General features: G+C 46.1%; 1 protein-coding gene across 8 annotated transcripts in view; it reads right to left on the bottom strand.

Moving 5' to 3' along the window:
• The window catches only part of SH3KBP1 (SH3 domain containing kinase binding protein 1), a 332,387-nt gene that overhangs the window by 238,470 nt on the left and 69,569 nt on the right, over positions 1-24,348 (bottom strand). The window contains exon 1 of one of the 8 annotated variants that reach the window (XM_081793829.1): positions 6,778-6,973. The exons of the other annotated variants lie outside the window; for them this stretch is intronic. Within the exon in view, the coding sequence (XP_081649955.1) occupies positions 6,778-6,840 (63 nt within the window). The 5' untranslated portion in view covers positions 6,841-6,973. Of the gene's footprint in view, positions 1-6,777; positions 6,974-24,348 lie in introns of those variants that run through there. 8 annotated transcript variants of the gene reach the window in all.

Below are 24,348 nucleotides of genomic sequence, written 5' to 3'. Positions count from 1 at the left end.
TCCCCCCATGATCATTTGTTTTGTTCCTTAAATTCCACAGAGGAGTGAAATCATATGGTATTTGTCTTTCTCTGACTATTTCGCTTAGCATAATACTCTCTAGCTCCACCCACGTCATTGCAAATGGCAAGATTTCATTCTTTATGGCTGAGTAATAGTCCAGTGTGTGTGTGTGTGTGTGTGTGTGTGTGCGCGCGCACGTGCGCGCGCGCACACACACACACACACACACATCTTTATCCATTCATCAGTCAATGGACATTTGAGCTGTTTCCATAATGTGGCTATTGTAGATAATGCTGCTATGTATCCCTTTGCATTAGTAGTTTTGTATTCTTTGGGTAAATACCCGGTAGTGTGATTGCTGAATGATAGGGTAGTGTGATTGCTGAATGATAGTGTGATTGCTGAATGATAACTTTTTGAGGAACCGCCATACTGTTTTCCAGAGCAGCTGCACCAGTTTGCATTCCCACCAACAGTGCAAGAGGGTTCCGCTTTCTCCACATCCTCGCCAGCATCTGTTGTTTCTTGTGTTGTTGGTTTTAGCCGTTCTGACAGGTGTGTGGTGACATTGTAGTTTTGACTCGTATTTCCCTGATCATCAGTGATGTTGAGCATCTTTTCATGTGTCTGCTGACCATCTGTATGTCTTCTTTGGAAAAATGTCTATTTGTGTCTTCTCAGAGTGAACTAATTTATCATTGGAACCAGGACACTTCAGAGTGAAAGAGGGGGCTACCACCATCAATGCTAGGACAGGAGGCATACACCAGAACTGTCCCGTGGCCAACAGGGACATGAGGTCACCCTGAAGGATATTAACAGTACCTACCTCACAGCTTTGTTTTGATGACTAACTAGGATGAAAGGAACAAAGCATACAGTACACACCATTACGTCCTACCTACGAATCCTTCTTCTGCCCTTCTATTCATTAACCAAGTGCTTAGTGCCGTGGCCTGAAGCTGGGCACCAAGAAAGGAGTCAGACACATCCACTCCCTGTCCCCAGCAGGATGCCCCCTCCTGTTCCACAGTGTGTTTGTTACAGTCCCAGGACTTTTCTTCCATACACACAGTCACAACAAATGCAGAATGAAACACAAGCCCACGGTGAACACTATAGGTCCAGAATGCCAGGAAACACACACCAAATGTGTGAGAGTTCAAAGTCTCCCACACAAAAATGAACAATAAATAAGAGCTTATCTAATCAACAAAGACAAAAGGATTTATTATTATCCCAGAGTCCCTGATTCAAGGAAGCGATTGCAGTTTGCCTAAAAGCTACCAATGGGTCTCACAGATTAATAAAACTTTGTAACAGCACGTAATGTTTAGAAGCACGTTACAGTATCCACTCCCTTTCATTTCTAGCACATGCCATGACAAAGAACTGTGTACAGTTTGTCCACAAAGACAACCTTACAGAACCCTTAGATTATGAAAGCAAAGTTAATCTAGCTTGCTTTTGTATTGAGATACATTTATGTCTTTTGCCAAGAAAAAGTTTGATTCAGTATGCTAAGAATTTCCTCTAAAAGTCAATACTCATGGTGAGAGGTGAATGTTCCTTATTTTACACAAAAGTGCATTGACTTCTAGGGGCTTGGGACTCTAATCACAAGTTCCCTACCCCCCCACCCCATTTCACTAAAATTGGTCTCGATTACTATCACCGTAAATCCTCACACCCGAGGGTTTCCATAGCCACTGTGGGGCCCTGCCCCTTCCTCCTCCTCCTTGTTCACATTTTACCAGGCACATCCTTAGCCTCCTTCTGTGTCCATTTCGGACGGTCCCTACAGAAGCCTGGTTCCACTCCTTCAGTAGTTGTTAGACCTAAAATACCAGTTAGGCCCTGTCATGGAAAGCACAAAACATGGGACTCTAAATAGAGAGATTCTATCAAGTAAGCCATATGTGCATAATTCAGAACAAACTGAGGGCACATCCCTTTCTGTAGTACTCCATGCCTGCCTTGATTCAAAGAAGCTTATATCAATGGCAGTGGGTTTTGTTTGTTTGTTTGTTTGTTTTTGAGAGAGAAAGAGTGAGTGGGGGAGGGGCGGAGAGAGAGAGGGAAAGAGAGAACCCCAAGCAGGCTCTGCAGTGCCAGCACAGAGCCCAATGTGGGGCCTGAATTAGTCATGAGATCGGGACCTGAGCAGAAATCAAGAGTCAAATGTTTAACCAGCTACCCCGGCGCCCCAATGGCGTGTGTTTTGATCTGGTACTTTTTACCCAGATGGGTTCAGTTTGTGAAAATTCAACAAACTGGTGTCTCATGTGCATTTTATATGTGTAGGCTACACTAGGATAAACGTTTTTAAAAGTAGCTTACATCATGTAAACCTCTGCCTAAAGTAAGCATGTACATATCACCAACACTAGTGCCACCTATCTTCAAACCATGGGTTGCCGCCAATTAGTGGGCCACACGATCAATTTAGAAGGTCCGAAGTAGCACTTTATTGTGTTAACAACACTTGAGGTATAGCCTCCTAAAATTTTTTTTTAAGTGCACAATAAAGTACCGCTAACTCTAGGCCCAACGTTGTACAGTAGATCTGTTGAACATATTCATTCTGCACGACTGACGCATTCTACCCGTTGATCAGCAACTCCCCACTCCCCGTCGCCCAGCCGCTGGCAACCAAGAGGTGGAACCAACCTAAATGGCCACTGATGGATGAATGGATAAAGAAACTGTGGCATGTACATACAATGGAATATTTTTTGGCTTTGAAAAGGAACAGAATCCTGCCATGTGCTGATGAGCATTTTTAAAGTGGAATGGAGAATATACAAAAGCCTCATACACAGTGAAGGCAACTACTATTTCAGTTAACTTATTGCCATTACAAGTATGGACACATATATGTACACTAAGATGGCAGATGTTTTCACTGAAGAACATGGTAAAAAAAAAAAAAAAAAAGAAAGAGAAGAAAAAAGAAAGCCTCCAAGAAACACTGGGTACACCAACAAATAATACACGGATTTGGAAGCCAGAGAGATCTGGGTTCTGATCCTGGTTGCTTACAACCTACCTAACCTCTGTGAGCCTCACTGCACCATCTCTAAAATGCAGGCAATGTCATCTTCTCCCTGGACTTGGTATAAGGTGTCAACAGGCTGGCAAACAGCCAACCACAGGACACTAATTAGACACTGCCCCCACCCCCTGCAACCATTTCTGTGGTGCCCTGGCCTGGGCTCTTTACCTGTAGGAAGGATGTTTAAAGGAAATGTGCAAAGGGGGTGGGACAAAGGTTGAGCCTCCATGACATGACCCCTTTGAGCCCCTCGGGAGAACAAAAGTGTGAACGTTTGAGAGCAACAGGGCAGGGAGAAGCTATCGGTCGGCACACTGGGTGATAAACCATCCAGCTTTGGATTCTGACCAGAGGGAAAACCACTTTCCAAGATAGGAGGGTTTTCCCATTATTCTTGGCAGGAGGTGGGGAAAGGCAGAAGGGGAGGAAGGCCTCCGTAAAGAAATAAGTATTTGTTTTAAGCAAATCACTTTGAAGACAGGTGGTTTTCATTTTGAGAACAAAAATGATGCTTAAAACAGAGGGTGACTCCAGATAGCAGCCACCGGCTTGCCAGGAGAGGGTAATGGGGCCTCGAGGTCTGGAGTGCTCCCAAAGTGCCAGAGCAGTGATGGAGGCAGAGGGGCAGGGGGCGGGGGCGGGGGGGTGGGTGGAGGTCCGGCACAGATAAGATGGGACCATCTTTATCAGCTTGCGGGCACAAACTACTCAGCAGTCACGCACGATATTAGTCATCTAAAACCTCTATTCATTTAAGAAACAGTTGTTGAACATGAGCACATAATTGTGTTGAGAACTGAATTAGGGGCTTCGGGATACAGTGGAATAACAAAGACAAGGCCTCTGCCAGCATGGGGGCCAACATTCCAGTGGGGGACACATCAAGTGCCAAGTAAATCAATGACTTGTAAATCAACCAGGGATTTATAGCCTGTGATACAAGTGCTCTGCAAGAAATAGATATGGTGATGTGTCAGGAAGGGAGAAAGGAAACTTAAGATGGAGGAAGTCCCTTAAGATAAGATGGCCCAGGGTTGGGGGGGTGCCTGGGTGGCTCAGTTGGTTAAGTGTCCAACTCTTGATTTTGGCTCAGGTCATGATCTCAGTGTTCATGAGATTGAGCCCCACGTTGGGCTCTGTGCTGACAGCACAGAGCCTGCTTGGGATTCTGTCTCTCCCTCTCTCTTTGCCCCTCCCCCACTCTGTCTGTCTCTCTCTCTCAAAATAAATAAATAAACATTTTTTTTAAAAGATAAGATGGGGTTGGCTAGATGGCTCAGTCGGTTAAGCGTCCGGCTTCACCTCAGGTCATGATCTCACAGTCTGTGAGTCGAGCCCCACGTCAGGCTCTGTGCTGACAGCTCAGAGCCTGGACCCTGCTTTGGATTCTGTGTCTCCCTCTCTCTCTGCCCTCTCCCACTCCTGTCTCTGTCTCTCAAAAATAAATAAACATTAAAAAATTTTTCAAAAGGTAAGATGGCACAGGGCCTTCTCCAAGTAACATCTAAAAGATGAGCAAGCCTGGGCCCAGCGGCAGGAGAGGCCCCGGCGGGGGCTGGGGCAGCCAGGGCACTGGTGTGGTGGAAGGTAGTGGCCAAGTGTGAGGGTGATGGCAATGAAGCTGGAGAGGGAGGCGTGTGCCAGGCTACACAAGGCACAGCCGGGCATGGGGAAGAAAGTGGATTTCAGTGAAGACCCACAGAGAGCTACTGAAGGCTGGAACACTGTGATACAGGATTTTGATGCTGGTTAAGATAAGAAGTACTCTTTTATCTTCGCCCATGAAACAAAGTGTACAGATGATACAATGTCTCCAAAAACACTGATAAAAGTTAGCCCTGCCTTAGAGCTCGTGGACAGTTGTTGAGGAGGCTTGCCAGCTAGAGGCGAACAATTTTAGCCTAAATAGGAGACGAAATACAAGGAATTCAAGTACAGTAAGGGGTGGGAGAACTTGTGACTGACAAGAAAACACTCTTATTAGCAATTAACTCACAGTTAGCAAATACAAAGCACATGGTAAAGCTAATTTAACAAGACAGGCTCTAGAAAGTCCCCAAAACAGGGGCACCTGGGTGGCTCAGTCGGTTAAGTGTCCGACTTCGGCTGAGGTCATGATCTCGCAGTTTGTGAGTTCGAGCCCCATGTCAGGCTCTGTGCCGACAGCTCGGAGCCTGGAACCTGCTTTGGATTCTGTGTCTCCCTCTATCTGCTCCTCCTCCGCTCATTCTCTCTCTTTCTCTCTCTCTCTCTCTCTCTCTCTCTCTCTCTCAGAAATAAAGAAACTTTAAACAAAAAACAAAAAGAAAGTCCCCAACACACGCACATAAGGGTGGAAGGCAATTGGGAACGGACTGATGTGCTCGCAGCTTGCCTAAATCCATGAACAGGTTCACTGAAATAACCAGATGGAGTGTCACCATGACAGTGTCCTACGCCTACTCCTGAATCAGAAATCAGACGAACTGCTAAGCAGCTTTCTTCGAGATTTGAGTTTTCTGTTTCTTCTCCCTTGTACCAGCTGAATATAGGTATTCATAACTTGGAAACTCAAAGCTGAACGGGAAATGGCTCTGCTGAATTATCGCTGTCCCCCCAGGATTCATCACACGGCCTCCTGACTTGGGTCCCCGTCCCCATGATCCTGAACTCAAATGGATCTCTGAGACACAGCATGACACACTCACACCTTCTCCCCGAGACCTCCTTGTTCTAGGGGGTCCCCTGGACCAGGCTAAAAGGGCAACCTCTAGGGCTCTGGTCTTGAGCAAGGCTGACGCCAAGATCAAATTTATGACACCAAGCAAGAGAATGTGGGAGGCCACGAAGGCTGCCCCGAAAGAAGCCAGGAGAGCAACACGGGTGGCACGCCCCACAGCCCAGCACACTGCTCGCACGGATGGTACAATATCCCACTAAGGAAGGAGAAGGGGTACGAAGGGCAAAAACACACCACTTAGCAAGTGCCCACCAAGCGCTGGCTACTTTCACATCCATTACTTCCAACCACCCCGCGACGCCGTGAAGTGCGGTGATAGCGCTTTGCAGATGGGAAGAGTATCTGCTGGCAGCCCAAAGCTCCAGTTAGCAGAGGGAGGATCTGAGCTTTGCCTGCCACCTCGACTGGCATCTAGCAACAAACTGTGCTCTGAACAGATCTCAAGCTGACTTTCCGTCCAGCCTTCGATCTCACTCTTCTCTCCTTCCCACCGCAGGGAAGCTGCATTCCACACCTGGCTTTATCCCAGGCTTGCAAACCTGCCAGCTGCCTCAGAAACGTTACCTGCTCCCCGCCCTTGGTAGGGAAACTTACCTGATGAAAGGGATGTCTGCGGGGCAGGGGCGCGGGGAGGCTTGGCTGGCTGGGGTGTCCCCTGGACAAAACTCTTCGATCACAGTCCGGAGAAGGGAAGAGCCCTCACACCAGAGGGCAGGGTCGTCCAAAATCTTTGTAGATGACACTACTAAAGGGGATCAGCCAAAAGCCACTTCTGTCACGGGAGCGCCCCAAGAAAGACATTCCCTTCTGCCACAAACAAGAAAACTGTGACCCAGATCTGAGCGGGAAAACAGTGTTGCTCACCATCTCTCTGGAAGGACCGAGCTGGGACCAAATTCTCCATCATGCCTCCCTCCCGGCCTAAGAAGTAGCGGGGCACCAGGCTCCAAAAGATGCAGGCATAATAGCAATCAAACCAGATGTACGTCCTACTTACAGTCTCAGACGCGTCTGCAGCACCCGGGGCGTTGGCTGCAGAAAGCTCCATTCTGTGGAGCATCAAGTGGTGATTTCGGGCTGACTGCGTCTGAACTCTGGGCAGGAGTATGCTCCGTGCTCGCCGAGAACTGCGAGTCTCTCTGATTCACTTGGCAGCAGAATTATTCTAAGCATCCTGTCCCGTACCCAACCCGCCTGCCCCTCCCACTACACATTCACGCTGGGTGGTGGTTTTTTTTTCTTTTTTTAATTCTCTGCACTAATTTCTGTCACAAATCAAGGGAAACTCATTTTTCAAAATTAACCCAATCTCTGGCGCTTCAGAGCATGGAACCTTTATGACTGAGGAGGAGGAAGAGGAAGAAGTTGTAACATCGGAGAGAAGAGAGTGGGAGAGCCGCAAAGTCTGCAGTAACAGCAAAATGGAGATTATTCGAGACAGCTGAAACACTCCACCCAGCCTCCAGGAGGGGACATGCACGGGAAACAAAGGGCATATGGTGTTTGCTTTCTTCAACATCCGTTCTCACCATTAAAGAGCTGCGCCAGCAAACGCTCATTACTTACGTGAGGGCAAACCTCACTCCAAAACAGACTTGAAAATACAGCTCATAATCAAATAAGTTACTTGCAAAGCAGAGGCCTACCTTAAATTTTTTTTATTACATCTAAAGCAAAATTTAATAAAGTGCAAGTAACTGGCAGAATGTCTACTGGGCTTAGTGAAGCGTGAATTATACTTGAAACAAAGTCAATTTTTGTTAATTTCAAGTTCACAGAGTAACTCAAATACTGACACATTCAGGACAGGATTTCATTTTTTCCCCCAAGGAGAGATTCCAAGGGGCTAACCTAATAACCAGATAAGAATGATTTCCCTACTATTTACTACTAGTCATGTATTTAAACATTGCTATCCTAAAGCAAACAGGTTTTTCTAATGAGGCTTAAATCATTTATTTCCCACATAAGTTAATGTTACCACCATTCCCACTATCGCCCACACTATGACACTGTCCAAAGGTCAACTCCAGTGCACCGCCTGACCAAATCTGCACGACCTCCCGAAGTGGTGAGATCTGAATTGAGGACGCTTTTCACAGACATAAAGCTAGGGGCAGCTTCAAACACGGTACTAACCAGCTGAGGCGGCTCCCTTCCTCCTCCCCTTGCAGAGCCAACTATTGGCCACAGGTACCCACCCATCCCCCATCAAGCCCACTCCCCAGCTCCAGAGGGCAGACTAATTAACTCTAAGCCAATCATTGGTTCCGGGTGGGCAACAGGAGCTAAGTTCACCCAATCAGACTGCAGGAAAGGACTCCTCCTACATGCCCGCCCTGAACAAGGAAGCAGAGGGCCCCACAGCCAGTGGATGCCATCCTACGTCTGCCTGACAACCATGAAGAAACCAGCCCTTGGGTGAAGCTACTGGCAGCACGACCCATGGAGGAGCGACAGGAAGAACACAGGTCTCCGATGTCCCCGTGAGCAGGTGAACACACTACCCTTGGGGCCCATCCGACCTGTAGCCTGAAAATTATGTGAGATAACAGATATCACTGCTGATAGGAACAGGCTGAGCAATACCTAGGAAGCCAAGAGCAAGAGTCTGTAATCTGGCAAAGAGACCCCTTAAAGTTAATAATACACTCACAGAAGACATTCCCTTCAACGCTAAAGAAAAAGGAGAAATTACAAAGAAGAGTGGTTGACTGCCGAGGGCTGGGCTTGGAAGTGGGGAGTAACAGCACAGGGGCACAAGGTCTCTTTGGGGCGGGAAGGACATGTTCAAAAATTAGATCATGGTGATAATTACACAACCCTAAATATGCTGAAAGCCACTGAACAAGGCACAAGTGGATGAACTGTACAGTATGCAAGTTAGATCTCAATGAAGCTATTTTTGAAATAAGCTACATGGGAGCAGATGCTCATTCAGAAGTCACCTGTTAAACTCTGCCTCCATCCACATCTGACGGCAACATGCCTCTGCTTAAAATGGCTCCTTTGATGCTTCCTGATCACCTCTAGGGTCCAAATTCCTTACAGAGGTGCACAGTGCCTCTCACGTCCCAACTTCACTCCACCCCAACCCCCGCCTCTACTTCCCATTTTACTCACTGGCAAGGCTTTCTTCCAGATACTTATCAAACCGCTTCCCCTGCAGGCCTCGGTTCATACATCCTCAGTCACTCTCACCATCCTCTTCACCTGATCTATCCCTTCCTCCCCTGCCCCAGCCTCTAAGCTTCCCCTCCCTTTGGGCTCCTTTGGCATACTAAGTGCACACCAGAGAGGGTTACAAAAGTGCTTCTGGGTCTGTCTCGCCCACCAGGCTATGCCCTAGAGCCTTGCCTTTTGCAACAGAGAGGGTTTGAGCAGACAAAAGCAAAGCGCTCAGTGTGGTCAGCGCTATGGGGTTTCTTTCAGGGTTCCATTTACACGGTGCGGGTGCCTGTGTCCCTTGCCAGGCCTGAAGTCACTGTAGGAAGCCAGGTGTGGGTGAGAGCCAGGTCCCTTGGAATCTGTCTCTAGTTCTCCCACGCTCAACTTTTTTTTTTCTCATCATCATGGCGTTTCCCTTATTATTTTTTTAACCCTTAGACAAGGTAAGGAGCTGGCGTAAAGAATATTACAAATGCAACAAGAATGGGAAACACTTGGTTTTGAAGAAAGGGACTTTTAAAAAGGGACACAATAGACTGAGGAACACTGGATGATCATCTCCACCTGTGTCTTATCTTCCTACATGATCTCAGGGGAAAAGATTACTAAGATTTAAGAAATGTTAAAAATCCAGTTGCTGGGGGCGCCTGGGTGGCTCAGTCGGTTAAGCGTCCGACTTCAGCTCAGGTCATGATCTCGCAGCCCGTGAGTTCAAACCCCGCGTCGGGCCCTATGCTGACAGCTCGGAGCCTGGAGCCTGTTTCGGATTCTGTGTCTCCCTCTCTCTCTGCCCCTCCTCCGCTCATGCTCTGTCTCTCTCTCTCACACTCTCAAAAATGAATGTTAAAAAAAATTTTTTTTTTTTAAATTCAGTTGCTGGAGTGTTTTCAGTTATCAAAAAAAAGAAAAAGTCATAGCGGAAAGGGGTGACCCACAGAACCCCACTGTGGAATTGGTGCTTCATTACAACAAAGACATCACCCAGCCCTCTTCCTAGCTTGTCCGGCCCGGCTCTCCAAACACCACAAGCAATGAAACCCCAAACCCAGGAGCAGAGGAAAGTGCTGAAATAACACTTTAAATCGTCGCGATGGTAATTTCAACTCCTACCTCATAATCATGGCTCCTCTTTTCCATATTTGGGCCCTAGCTCCCCTGGACGCACTCTGGGAACCTCCACAGACATTATCTAATGCTGAGCAGGTCAGCAAACTAACCATTAAGCCCTCTCTCTTCTCCACACTCTCTGATTTCAGCCAGTCTGGACACAATCATAAAGAACTGGGCAATTCCCTTCCAAGGGGAGTGGCTGTCAAGATTTCTCCTGTAGTTTAGGTCAAACAGGAAGCTCTTAGGATGTCACAGAGTTTGTCAATCTGATTCCTACAGTAAAGTTTTCAAAGCTGTCATTACCCACCCCCCCCCACCCCCCCCCCACCCCCCCCACCCCCCCCCCGCCACCCCGGCCAAAAAAAGACAAAGCTGACAGATTTATTATCAAACCACTTCATTAGCTAACCACCCCCCTCCCCCCCTCCCCCCCCCCCCCCCCCCCCCCCCGCCATATCTTCGTAACATCAGCCCTGGGGACTCCCATTCATTCCATTTGGGGTGGGCTGGGAATCTATGTTGTCCAAACTCCCTCAGGTGATTCAGAAGAGCAGCACAGCCTTGACACGGAGGGCTGAGGTGAAAAGGGCTGGCTACATCCTTGCTACTAAAAGTACCGTCCCCCGGGAGCTTGTTAGACCACAATCTCAGTCTCCCTACACCCACCAGCCCCCAGCCCAGACCCCCTGAATCCGAATCTGCATTTTAACAAGATCTGCCCACATACACCCCACCCTCAGCCTGGGACTCCCGGGCAATGTTAAAGTTTGAGGAGCCTGGGCTTCAGAATCTCCTAGGTTGTGTTTTGTTTCACCTTCACAAGAAGGAGAAGCAGTGGGAGGTCAGCGTCAGAATTCACATTCCAAAATTTTTCAGGATCTTCCTGATGAACAACAGGGCCAAATCCCGCTCGCTCCCTCCCCACCCTCCCAGAAACTATGAGTAGTCAGATTAAATGTAAAGAGAGTCAAAGACTATACATGGCCTGTTTTTTCAATTAAAGCAATGCATTTTTCCATTTGTGCTGGCAGCATTGACACTTGCATTACTGCGCATGCTTAAAGCTACCGGCCACATTCGACTCGCGGACTATCAAAGCAGCAGAACCTGCAGTCTCCGATATTAAAGTGCTTTACATGGAACCAAAACATTCCAGGATAAATAATTCTTGGAACTAATGAGAACTACTAATTGCATCCCGTCTTAAAAATCAATATACTTCAAGAAACTTTTTAAAAATGTATATGCTTATTTCCCTTCTTCAAGTAACATCATAAGGCATTCACAGGAAGTGGTGGTTCCAATTGAACGTGGCTGCATGTTAAAAAAAAAATCTCTGTGGCTGCATATCAAAAAAAAAAAAAAAAAAAAATCTCACAGAGCCTAACACCCAGCTCAGCGAAGATTCCCAGCAAGTTCTCAGAACCTGATAGATATGGGTGCCCCTCATGCTAATCACGGTTTGCTTTGTTGTTGCTGTTTTAATGTAGCCAAGGCCACCCAGATATCCTGTACCCTAGTATAATCAGGAGTGAAAGAGCACTTGAACTCTGGAGTTAAATGGCCCCATAGGCTCAAATCCAGGTCTGGCACTGATTAGCTGTGCTCCTCTGGGCTAACAGTTACTTAACGTCTCTGGTCCATGGGAAGTGCTGTACAAAAGTTTGCTGTTTTTCCTCATCCAGCATGTCATACCACATGAATGGTACAGATAATAGAACTATGCACACAGTGGGTGCTCAATTATTACAACTGGTCAGAGAAAACTCCACCCTAATTACATTTCCTTTAACGACTGTTTCATTACTGAACACCAGCAACCTTTTCATGTGTCAAGAGAGGTGCTCGTGGGAAAGTTCTTTCCTTTCCTCTAATGGCAAAAACCAGAAACCAAACGATATCGTCACCCTCTTCATCCAGCGCGAAGTTCTCTCTCTCCAATCATGTACTTGTTAAGGTTTAGTTTTATTATGACTTATTTATTCTCAAACAATAAGCATTATTATAGAAAAAAACAAAAAGCATTTGAGCAGGTGAGAGTTGCCGTCTTTGTACATAACAGTAGACTGATACCAGTTATGTAACGGTTACTGAGATCACAAATGTTGATTTCCAGAATGTTCTCAGTAGACGAGTGCCAGACAATATTGCCTTCATGGTATTATTATTATTATTATTATTATTATTATATAGTTACATATGTAGTAGACAGCAGAGGGAATTGGGAGGTTTAACTATTTGCCCATTTTCATCTGTTTTGAAGGGCTCATAACAAATGACCAAATGATATAGATGGTTCGCCACGTATTTATTGAATCCATTTCCCTACGCAGTTTCGCCAGTCAATGCTTTAACATCAACTGACTTAGCATAAGAATGAAGCAACTGTATCCAGTCTGCCTTCATCACTGTCTCTATTTTTGAAGAATACCCATCCTTTCAGGTCTTACACATCTTTCCGGTCCATCACACACAGGCTACTGGCGTTCCAACGCCAAGGTTGACCTTTAACAGATCTGCAATCTTCATCTCTGGGCCTCAGTTTTTCCATCTGTGACATAGGAATAATCACTCCCTGGGGTGGGGGATGGGGGTAAGGATTAGTGGAGTTAATGCACATTCTCTACAATTGCGAAGAGGAGTAAATAATACACTTTTACTGGATAAATAACGAGGCCTTGACTCACAACAGCAAATTCATGTTCCTTTTCACTCTGTGCCAGGTCCTGAAGTGGTTACAAGAAAGGTTATTATAGACTCTCCTTGCCCCCAAAATGAGGGGAAAGAAGAGTAATTTCTATATGTGTTTAAAGAGAAGAAGAATGTGAACAGGAGAGAACCCACCCACTAATTCCTCCCTAGGTTAGCCCTGACAGTGACACAGCTGCAGGGGTTGCTCTCACCAGCAACATTCCCATAACACTGTTACCTTCCAGAGCGTTAATATACTGAGGGGCTCCAAGCTTGTCCATGCCTCAGGGCCTTTGCACTTGCTGTTCTCTACTTAAATGGCACTTAGTAATGGCAGGAGCTTTCTAATCATTTAGGCGTGAGGTGCAATTTCACCTCCCCCAAGAGGCCTTTTCTGATGACTCTAGGTGAAACAGCCTACACGCTCCACCAGTCAGTCACTCTATCCTTTTCCCCTCCTATATTTCTTTGTTGCATATTTCACTCTCTGTAATTATTTTTTTTTGCTTGTCTGCAGTTATGCTCTCTCTCCTCTGTTAGAATGTACCCTCTCTAAGAGTACAGACCTTGTTAAGTCCATTCCTAAAATGGCCCATGGCACATAAAGGACACTCAGTGGACTGAGGCAGGTAATGTATGGGTATATAGTTTGATAGTTCAGCAGCTGTGTCGTATCTGTGTTAGGTTCTGATGACTGTTTTGTCTCTTCAGAATGCTTTTTCTTGCCTTTTGGCATGTCTTGTGATTTGGGACCGAAAGCCAGACATTTTGTATAGGGCAGTGGACACTGAGGCAAATGAGACCTCAGTGTGGGGATTTATGTTAAGCTAGCCAGAAGTTGGGCCATGTTGAGGTCGGTGGTTCCTACAGACATGAGAAACTTCAAATTCCTCTAGTGATCTTTTTTGTCCCCCCTCTTGGCTCTGGGGCTTCCCTTTGTGCTGCTGCCCAGAAAGAGCCTGTCTCCTGCAGTTCTCCCTGCTACAATCCACTGTTGTTATTCCCGGAGGCTTGTTAGTGTGCTGTGGGGGTGGGGTGGAGGGGTTGCGAATATTCTAAGCCCCCATCTTTGGAGTGCACTGCAGACCTGTGTCTGGTATTAGCCTTCACAAACGCTTCTGCCTCTCCTCCAAGAATAGAGCTCCCCCTCTCCCTTCCCCCAGCTGCAGTGGGCATCCCCCAGCGTTCTCAGTCTACAGCCTTGTGGCCCTTCTCCCTGAAGATTAAGACTTTTGTGAGGTGAGGTGGGGGGCTGGCCTGGATGGAATTCCTTTCCCCCAGCTGCAATGGTATTTCACTGGTGCTCTCACTCCCCATCCTTCCCCTGCAGACTAAGCCTTTTGTTCCTTAAAGGAGAAAAGTCTGAGTGGGTCTCTCAGTGGTCCCAAGCCAGCACCTGCAACCCGCTCCCTGAGTTTTCTTCAGTTTGTCCCCAGTCTTCCCTGCGAGAGCAAGGTGGGATTCCTGGAGGAAAAGCCTGCAAAACAATAGGCCACCTTCCGGCTCCTCTGCTGCCCCCAGGAGCTTCACACTCTCAAGCTAGTCTGCACTCAACCTCCAGCAGTTTGTCAAATTTTTAGCTTGATCTTTCTACCTACTTCCATAGTGTCTGGTGGCTTCTGCCTCTGGGAAGTAAATGCTCAGGCCTCAGGTCTCGGAAAGTGCTTCTTCTCTCCAGATTTTTAAATGGCTATTTGCTCTGCAGACTCAGTTCTCTTGTCAATTTCCAATCTGTCCAGATTTTTCCTCGTAAGCGTGGGAGACACATCTCTGCAGCTCTCTACATCTCTGAGCTGAAACTAGAAGTCCATTTATTGATTTTTTTCAAAGCATCAGAAGTATGACAAAACGGGAACATTTGATAAAATAGGTGGTGGGTAGGGAGATGTTTATATTTTCATGCTCTTCTATATTTTACTAGTTCAGTAACATTTCAAAATACAAAATCAACATGTGGGTGGCCATGGTGGAAAATGGTTCTATAATATAAATAGACTGAGATGCGTACACAGCACTTGATTCTTGTTCAATAATTTACAGAGATCACCTGAATTAAAAAAAAAACAACAACAGTGTTTGTGGCAACACTTCCAAAACTGTTCTGGAAAAAAAAAAAAAAATAAATCACCCCAGTACACCACGGATTTTCAGTGTTGAAGCAGTGAAAGAAGAAACTCAAGTAGAAGAGTTAATGTCCTCAAAGAGAACAATTTGTTTGTGCGGGTTTATAAATCCAAGTATATGACAGTATTACACGTTAATCGATTCACTGTCCTTTAAACTGATATCCAACCATTATTATTAACATTCATGGAAGCGTGAGGTCATTGATGCACGCACCGGCAGACCACTGGTCATTCGGCAGCACCTTCTTACTTAAATAATTCACTATCTTAAATAATGGCAAATAAATTCCATGCTACAAAACAAAGGAACCATTAATGACTCCAAAACTTCAGATTAATCTTAAGGATGGTACATTAAATTCAATTAAACCAGATGAATATTTAACATGTTCCTTCTCTGTACTTAAGACCATTCTAACCCCTCTGGGGAAAAAAAATGGGCAGACCTGGATAACTTCCTGGTATCTGCCATCACCACAGACACAGCGATGGGTTACAGGGCTGAGAGGAACTTGCGTGAGCACGTGGTCTGAGAATGGTAGATGCATGCCCCAGGCCAACACTGGCCCTACAGTGAGTTTCATTAGCAAAGAGAGTGACTTTGGATTATCTGTATGCTCTAATATTCACATGTACATTTCAATTAAAAGGAAGAAAGAATACAGTTTTTAGTAAAGGGGATGGATCTGCATTTGGCTTTCGTTACAACAAATGAAGACAAGCCTAAGTTTGTAACGGGAATGAAATGGGATGGCCCCACCAATGATGAACCTGTAGCTTTAATTATCACGTGTGGCTCTGGGAGACGCAACCCCAGGTGGAAGTGCAATCGGGGTGACCAGTCAGACAGCTAAATAGCACACTTCCCCCGCCTCAGAACCGCCACTTGTCAACTGCTGCTATGTTGTTTCGAGGGCTGTTTACAAATCAGCTACCTCCCTGCACTGCACCAGGCCTGAAATTAGATTTCATATCCAGCTGGAGGGCCGGGGACTGCGTTCAGCTTCAAGTTGGCAGCACCTTAGACCTGACTGTCATCTTAAAATATCTGTTAATGGAAACCATTCAAACTCAAGTTTTTAAATAAAAGGAAGAGCAAAATTGAATAAAAAATATCAGAGGCTAAAAAAAAAGTGAAGTGTGTGGATTTTTTAACCACCAATGACAGGAGAAGCTCTCACTATAATTACATGGATTATATGTACCGAGAGATCATCCGTCATGTGATATTTTGAACCAAATAACAGAGCGGTCCGTGAGAAAAATATATATCAATAAGCACAAAGAAGCGATTTCTCAATATGTGAAACCACACAAACCTGACATGCTCCATATTCAAATGTGTACCCAAGTTCATATCATGTGCCACCAGAGCCCAAAGTCATAATTACTCATTTAACACAGAACAGCTGAAACTACGTTCATATGGCAGATGTATTTTTTAATAGGTTGGCAATTATTGCGGTTTCAAGATTTGAAGAGAAAAAGGTTGTGCACACACTCATGATTTTGCAGCTGAGAGAAACAGTTAAAGACTGAACTATGAATATAAGGCAAGCTGGTACACAGCAGTTACAGAATGACAGCAGTAAACCTGATTCCTTTTCCGTCTGCGCCCCTGAAGGCCCCAGTATTACGGTGTGACTACAGTTTAAACTTTAGCAGTTTTAACTCCATAACACTTGTGGGTTTAAACAGTTATCATGTACCTTTTGCCCATAATCTGCCAACCTATTGATTTGGATGTCGTTTCTTTACCGTGAGCCGTATGTGGTCAGAAAGCAAGCCCCGCGTGACCGAGGGCTTGGGTATCTGTCATCACATTGCAGACGACGAGATACTGTCGAAACACACACAGCCTTCCTAAGAAGATATTCGCGTTTTAACACTTAAGTCAATGCCAATTGTGGTTTATTATAATCATGACTAAAATATGCATCTATAGTAAATATTTCAAAGGCAATTTTAATCTATTTTTTCTCCCACAATGTGCAAAAACAGTCCCTTTTTGGTTTTCAGCTGGGCCTGCTCTACTGCTACGAGCTATATCTCCCATCTCGACCATGGCCTCGTTTTACAGCCAGGAAAATGACATCCCTGCCGAGGAGCTGTGCTGCTTCCTCAGAAGAGAAAGCTTCCGTGTGAGAGGACAGTGCAGCTGGGGGGTCCCCACACGGCCCCGGAAGTGAGCAGGGCCCGAGCATCCCCCCTCCATGGCTGCCCCAGGCCTTCGAGGAGAGCCCAGTTCCCGTGGCCCCTCCTTCGAGGCCTCCAGCTGGGACCACCAGCCTCAAGAAAGCCAGGGCAGGCCGTGGACAGCCGTGGACAGCCCCTCCGCTTACAAATGAGGCAAGGCCACTGTTTTCCACCCAGACTCCCAGACACAGGGTATGGACTTTGTTGGTTTTCTTGAAAAAGACCTGGTGGTCCCAGAGGAAGTATGACAACAAATGAAATGCTCTTTCCCTCGTGACAAGAAAAACAGGCAGCAAAGAGCTAAAATGGGCTGACCTCAAGCACCTCATTCCACAAATAGCTAAACGTGTATGTGTGTGTGGCTTTTGTGTTCATGCCTGTGATGACCACACACTGGAGACACTCACATTTTTACCTTCACTCTCCCTGAACTCCCCTCAAGATCTCTTGTCTAATCCTCCTCGGTAGCAGACAGATGGTAAGATTTGCCCCTGAGCTGGGGGCGGGCAGGGCGGGGGGGGGGGGGGGGGGAGCGGGAGAGCGGGAGGGAATACAGAATTTCAAATCCCCTTGTGAGCTAAGAAACTAAAGGGAAACAAAATGTCTCCTGGGCAGCCTTGGAGGTGTGCTGCCCACCTGTCCCTTCAGGACAGAACCGGTGGCTTCAGGCTCTGCCCTAGCTTGTGTTCCCGCCTGGGTGACACTCTTCCTGGACAGCCCTCTCCAGGCACTGCCAGGAACGGGGGGGGGGGGGGGGGGGTGAGGCCGGCCCACACTGGGCAGACCTCTGCCCAGCAGTGTGTGCTCACAAGCTCCTTGTCAGGCTGGCTGGGACCGCAGCCTGAGGCTCCCCCTGCCCCTCTCCCCACCCCTTCATCTCCCAAGGGTGTTATCTCCCCTCCACAAATAAACCTCCTACACTCCTACCTCCATCTCAGCTCCCCCTGCCCCCAGCACCCAACCGACAAACACCATACCTCTGTACTTTTCCAGTCTCTCAGAGTAGCTCAATACTTAATGTTCATAGTTAGCATTTGTTGACCGATGAATATGCATCAAACACGACTCTGATCTGCCCTATACTCATGATCTCACGCATCCTCGCAAGAACGCTAGCAAAGAGGTACACTGCTGTTGTTGCTATTCCCATGCTTCATACGAGGAAACAAATAGATACCTAGAGGGATTAAACGACTTCCCAGGGTCTCGGAGCTAATAAACCGAGACTCACTCTTCTAGGATCGTGGGGCACTACTGCTCCCGGCCAAAGCCCGACGGAGTCCCGAGTCCCGGAAAGCAGATCCTGGGTCTGCAGCCGCCACCCTGCACTCCACACACCTCAGTAAAGTTGTGCCGAGTGCAAGTGACCTGACCAGGTTCACAGGTCACAGCAGAAAGAATGAAATTCCTTGGTAGAAAGGCAAGGGCACAGCAGGTTTTCTTGCAGCGCACAGTGTATACATCATGGGGAGGGAGGAAGGGCAGCCTTTCGATATCACCATGCTACAGATGTTTTTGCATATGTTTTTCTACCTTCACCCTAACAAAGAACTCTAATGATACCTTAAGTGAAAACAACATTTCAAAAATGTCATCAAGCAAAAGTTGAATGGATGAGTTGAAAATCTAAAAAGTTTAGCTGGCTATCATAGGACCTGATCACCTATGAAAACTTTTATTCCAAAAATTACCGTTTTGATGTCAAATGACTACCATTTATTTCATTTCATATTCTTTTAAGCTTTTATTTTAATTCCAGCTGACACAGGGCTACATTAGTCTCATGTGTACAACACAGTGATTCATCACTTCCATACATCACCCAGTGCTCATCACAAGTGGACTCCTTAATCCCCATCACCTATTTCACCCATCCCCCCACCCACCTCCCCTCTGGTCACCATCAGTTTGTTCTCTATAGTTAAGAGTCCACTGGGGCACCTGGGTGGCTCAGTCAATTAAGAGCCTGACTCTTAGTTTTTGGCTCAGGTCATGATCTGACAGTTCATACGTCCCAGTCCCACATCAGGCTCCAAGCTGACAGCACAGAGCCTGCTTGGGATTCTCTCTCTCTCTCTCTCTCTCCCCTTCCTCCACTCTCGCATGTGCACGTGCATGCTGTCTCTCAAAATAAAATAAATAAATAAACTTAAAAAAGAGTCCATTTCATATTCTTCAATAAAGTTCAGAAAATGGGACATATTCCTTAAGGATTCCTCGAATAAAGAAGATTTCATGCAATGCATCAAATTTACTCTGTGCTATCTACTTGGAACATGTGGCTTCCTGGTTTTGGAGACATTAACCTTTTTTTCATGTCAGAATGTATCAGTGTGAAGAATGTGTACATTTGGCAGGTGTATGAACCTAATTTTTAAAATCCTAATCCTTACAATGCGGTTTAAGACCTTCAATAATACTGATCAGCTAGGGGCACCTGGGTTAAGTGACTGACTCTTGAATTCGACTCAGGTCATGGTCTCAGGGTCATGAGATCGAGCCCCATGTTGGGCTCCACACTGGGCATGGAGCCTGCTTAAGATTCTCTCTCTCTTTCTACTGCTTCTGTTCTCCCTCCCTCTCTCACTCTCTAAAAAAGAAATAAAAATTTAACTTTAAAAAATGATCAGATAAAATACCTTAGAGATATTCTGTACTTAAGTACATGAACATAATAGAAGAGTATTATAATTTTTGGTTAATAGTAGCAATTTGGGGCGCCTGGGTGGCTCGATCGGTTAAGCGTTTGACTCTTGGTTTAGGCTGATCTCACAGTTCGTGGATTCAAGCCCCACATCAGGCTTTGCACTGACAGTGCAGAGCCGGCTTGGGATTCATTCTCTCTCTCTCTCTCTTTCCCTCTCAAAAATAATTTTAAAAAGCTTTAAAAAAAGAATAGTAGCAATTCTCATTTACATGCCCATACCTGGACTAATTCTGGAAAGGGAAAAAGCCCTCTACCAGGTATTCATCATTACTGGTAATAATACTAATGTGTAGCTGGACTCTACCTACATTATTATTTATTCATCCTTCTGTTCTCAGGGTTTCCCAGTATCTGGCACATGATAAAATAACTCTAGCTCTTACAAAAACTCTACCAGGATATTAGTACCATCTCCTTTCACAGATGAAGAGCTGCTTCAGGAAGGGGAGGAAACTTCTGAGGCTGCACAGCTGGTGGGCCGTGGGCAGGGATCACTCCCCCTCCTGAGACATCTTCCCCGCTTTGAACATTCACTTGCCTGGCTATTTTCCTCCCCTTTTGGCCATTCCCCGTCAGTCTCAACGCTGGGATGCCCGGGGCTCTTCTCTCCTCTGGCCACACTGCCCCTCCAGGTGATCTCATTTCACCAAATGAGATCCCCAAATTCCTATCTGTAGCCTGGACCTGGCATTTGAACTCCAGACCCACATCCTTAATAAGCTCCCGGTGCTCAGCAAAAAAAGATAGGGTCATCCCTCCCTCCTCTCTCTCACCACACATCCAGTCTGATCAGCAAATCCCAGGGGTGCCACCTTCAGAAACATCCAGAATATGATCAGTAAATCCTGGTGGTGCTACCCTCAGAAATGTCCAGAATCTGACTGCTTCTCCCTGTTCCCATTACCAACCTTCTGGTCTCCCCTGGTTTCCTGCATTGGCCTCTGACCTCTGCTCCCTGCTTCCGCCCTTGCCCCTAGTGGTCTGTTCTCCACAGGGCAGCCAAAAGGAACCAGTGAGAGCATCCCTGGTCATATCACTCCACTGTTCAGAGCTCCCCCGATTACTTCCCATCTCGCCCAGAACCCCAAGTCTTATAGTAGCCCTACTCCATCTGGAGCCCTGTGAACCTCTACGCCCATCTCCGGATGCCCTCACCTGTGCCCTCCAGCACACTGGCCTTTGTTCTTTTTCTAGCACACCGGGGACTTTGCACATGCTGTTGCCTCTGCCTGAGAGGCTCTTTCCTCCAGATCCCCACAGGGCTCTCTTCCTCACTGCCTCAAGTCTTGACTTAAAGGTCACCTTTTCAGTAAGGCCTTTGCTGGCCTCCCTATCATCAATTGCAATCCAGCCCCCAACATTGATATCCCCTTCCCCTGCTTTTTTCTCCCTCCAACATACTATAACTTATTTATTATGCTTATGGCTTACCGTCTGTCTACCCCACTAGGACGTAAGTTCCCTGACAGCAGGGATTTTTGTCTGACTTACTCACCCACGTATTCCCTAGTGCTTAGAACACAGTCAACACTCAATAAACATTTGATGGATGCACGAGGGAAGCTCAGAGAGCTTAATTAACTTCCCCCAAAGTTGTAGGGCTCAGCTCTGACTCTAAACCACTGCTCTGAGTCACCAGTTGGTGATAAAATAAAGATCCTTGATCAGTGCACACTCAGATATCTACAGATCTGATAAAAATTCAAACCAAATTACACAGAAAGAGATCAATTTCCCTAGCTCACTGGGTACTTTCGTTAATCTCACATTCACTTGGAAGACAAGAAGAATTTAAAAAACAGCAACATAGAAAAAGTAATACATGCCCGGGAGCCACTTCAATCACAAGAAGCTGAAGGATGAATGTACCTTAATCCCTGAGGAAAAGTAAACAAGTCAGATCAAAACATTTCTCAATTTTAAGTAAATTTTTTCAAATCTTAGAAATAAAGAAACAAAATCTCCTATTAACATTTCAGCATTTTTCTCCCTATAAACCAGGTTTGGCAGTTTATACATCATACTGCATAGACAATTCCACAGCCGGCTTTTTTCTCTCATAGCATCTGTATTTTCTATACTACTGTATACATTATTAGGGGCCCTAAGGTTAAGGTTATACAGTAATTGGTCAGCAGGCAATGAAGTCTCAGCTGGTAAAAAGAAAAAGAATACGAACATTGACTAAACATGGACGCCTAAGACCGCCGTCCAGCGTGCCATCTTCCAATCGACTGCCGGCTCCACCACTGACCTTGGCCCGCGTGCATTCCCTACAGGCCAGAAGAATCAGTTCCTCTGGAAAGCCTCAGGCGAAATTGCTTCTGGAAGTCAGAACCTAAGACCACGGTCTATTTAAGTGGCCACTACCACCACCATCCAAAGAGCAAGGGTCAGGTACCCAGTGCTGTCAATAACCACAAGGGTAGAGAAACAAGCAACAAAGATAGTACTCATTCAACAAATATGGATAAGCACTGCTGTGCACCAGGCACCGAGGACATAATGCTACACAGAGGCCATGGAACCTCAGTCCAAAAGGGAAGAGAGCCATTTGTCAAACAGCCACAAAAACAGGCTTCAAATTCTAAGAGTGACAAGTGCTACTGAGGACAGAAATATGGCACTACAAAGGCCTGTAGAAAATGGGTATTTGTGGGGAAGCTGGGTGGCTCAGTTGGTTGAGTATCTGACTTTGGCTCAGGTTATGACCTCATGGTTCATGGGTTTGAGCCCCATATCAGGCTCTCTGTTGTCAGCACAGTACCTGCTTCTGATCCTCTGTCCCCCTCTCTCTTTGCTCCTACCCAGCTTGCACTCTGTCTCTGGAAAGAAAGGAAAGAAAGAAAAGAAAGAAAGAAAGAAAGAAAGAAAGAAAGAAAGAAAGAAAGAAAGAAAGAAAGAAAATGGTATTTGTAAGAGTCAGGAGGTCAAAGAAGGTTTCCCTGGGAAAGCATGAAGCAAGCTCTGGGGCTGTGAAGGCATGAGGGGGTGCAAGGGTATGAAGTGGGATACGAGGCTGGAAAGAGAGATGGGGATCACAGCACAGAGAACCTTGCAAGCTGACCACATTCAATGTGTATTTATATATTCTGAGAGGGAGGGGAGATAGAGCTCAAGCGGGGGACGGGCAGAAAGAGGGAGAGAGAGAATCTCAAGCAGGCTCCACGCTGTCAGCACAAAGCCCACTGCAGGGCTCAAACTCACCAACTATGAGATCGTGACCTGAGCCAAAACAAGAGTCAGAGGCTTAACCGACTGAGCCACCCAAGCACCTCCATCAGTTTTTTCTTTAATGTTCTCTTGGTGTGATATCTAATAACTCCTCACCTAGGTCTAGGTCCTGAAGATTTTCTCATGTTTAATTCTAAAACTTTTACAGTTATATGTTTTACATTTAAATCCCCGATCCGTTCGGAGATAAAATTTTTTTTTTTTTTTTTTTTTTTTAAATTTTTTTTTTCAACGTTTTTTATTTATTTTTGGGACAGAGAGAGACAGAGCATGAACGGGGGAGGGGCAGAGAGAGAGGGAGACACAGAATCTGAAACAGGCTCCAGGCTCCGAGCCATCAGCCCAGAGCCTGACGCGGGGCTCGAACTCACAGACCGCGAGATCGTGACCTGGCTGAAGTCGGACGCTTAACCGACTGCGCCACCCAGGCGCCCCCGGAGATAAAATTTTTTATAAGGTGTAAGACTGAGGTTGAGTTTCCTTCCTTTCCCCCCCACCCCCCACCTCTGGATGTTCAGTTGCTCTGTCTGGCACCATTTGTTGAAAAGGTTATACTTCCTCCAGTGAACTGCTTGTGCTTTTTTATCAAAAATCAGTAGGACATATTTGTGTGAGACTGTTTTTGGGTTCTCTCTCCAGTTTCACTGACCTATGTATGTATCTCTGCACCAGCACCACACTGTCTTAATTACTAGAGCTATTATGGTAAGTCATAACAGTCATAAAAGTCCTACTTTGCTCTCCTTTTTCAAAATTGTTTTAACTCTTCTGTGTGTGTGTGTGTGTGTGTGTGTGTGTGTGTGTGTGAGAGAGAGAGAGAGAGAGTAAGCACACATGTGCAGGAGTGGGGAGAGACAGAGACAGAGACAGAGAGAGAGAGAGAAAGAGAGAGAATCTCATGCAGGCTCTACACCCAGCACAGAGCCCAATGCTGGGCTCAATCTCATGACTGTGAAACTATGACCTGAGCTGAAATCAAGAGTCAGATGCTTAACCGACTGAGCCACTCAGATACTCCTGCTTTAACTATTCTAGTTCCTTTGATTTTCCACATAAATTTTAATTTTTTGAATGTTTATTTATTTTTGAGAGTGAGAGAATCAGAGTGTCAGTGGGGAAGGGGCAGAGAGAGAGGAAGACACAGAATCCAAAGCAGGCTCCAGGCTCCAGGCTCCAAACTGTCAGCACAGAGCCTGACTCGGGACCCAAACCCACAAACCACGAGATCATGACCTGAGCTAAAGTCAGGTGCATAACCAACTGAGCCACCTAGGCGCCCCTGATTTTCCATATAAATTTTAAAACAAGCTAGTCTACAAAAAAAAAAAAAAAAAAC

The sequence above is a fragment of the Panthera onca genome, chromosome X (genome assembly GCF_046562875.1).
Source record: "Panthera onca isolate mPanOnc1 chromosome X, mPanOnc1 haplotype 2, whole genome shotgun sequence".
In the NCBI taxonomy this organism is placed as follows: Eukaryota; Metazoa; Chordata; class Mammalia; order Carnivora; family Felidae; genus Panthera; species Panthera onca.
The sequence above is the reverse complement of the archived record's forward strand: the minus strand, read 5'-3'. Positions and strand labels throughout refer to the sequence as shown.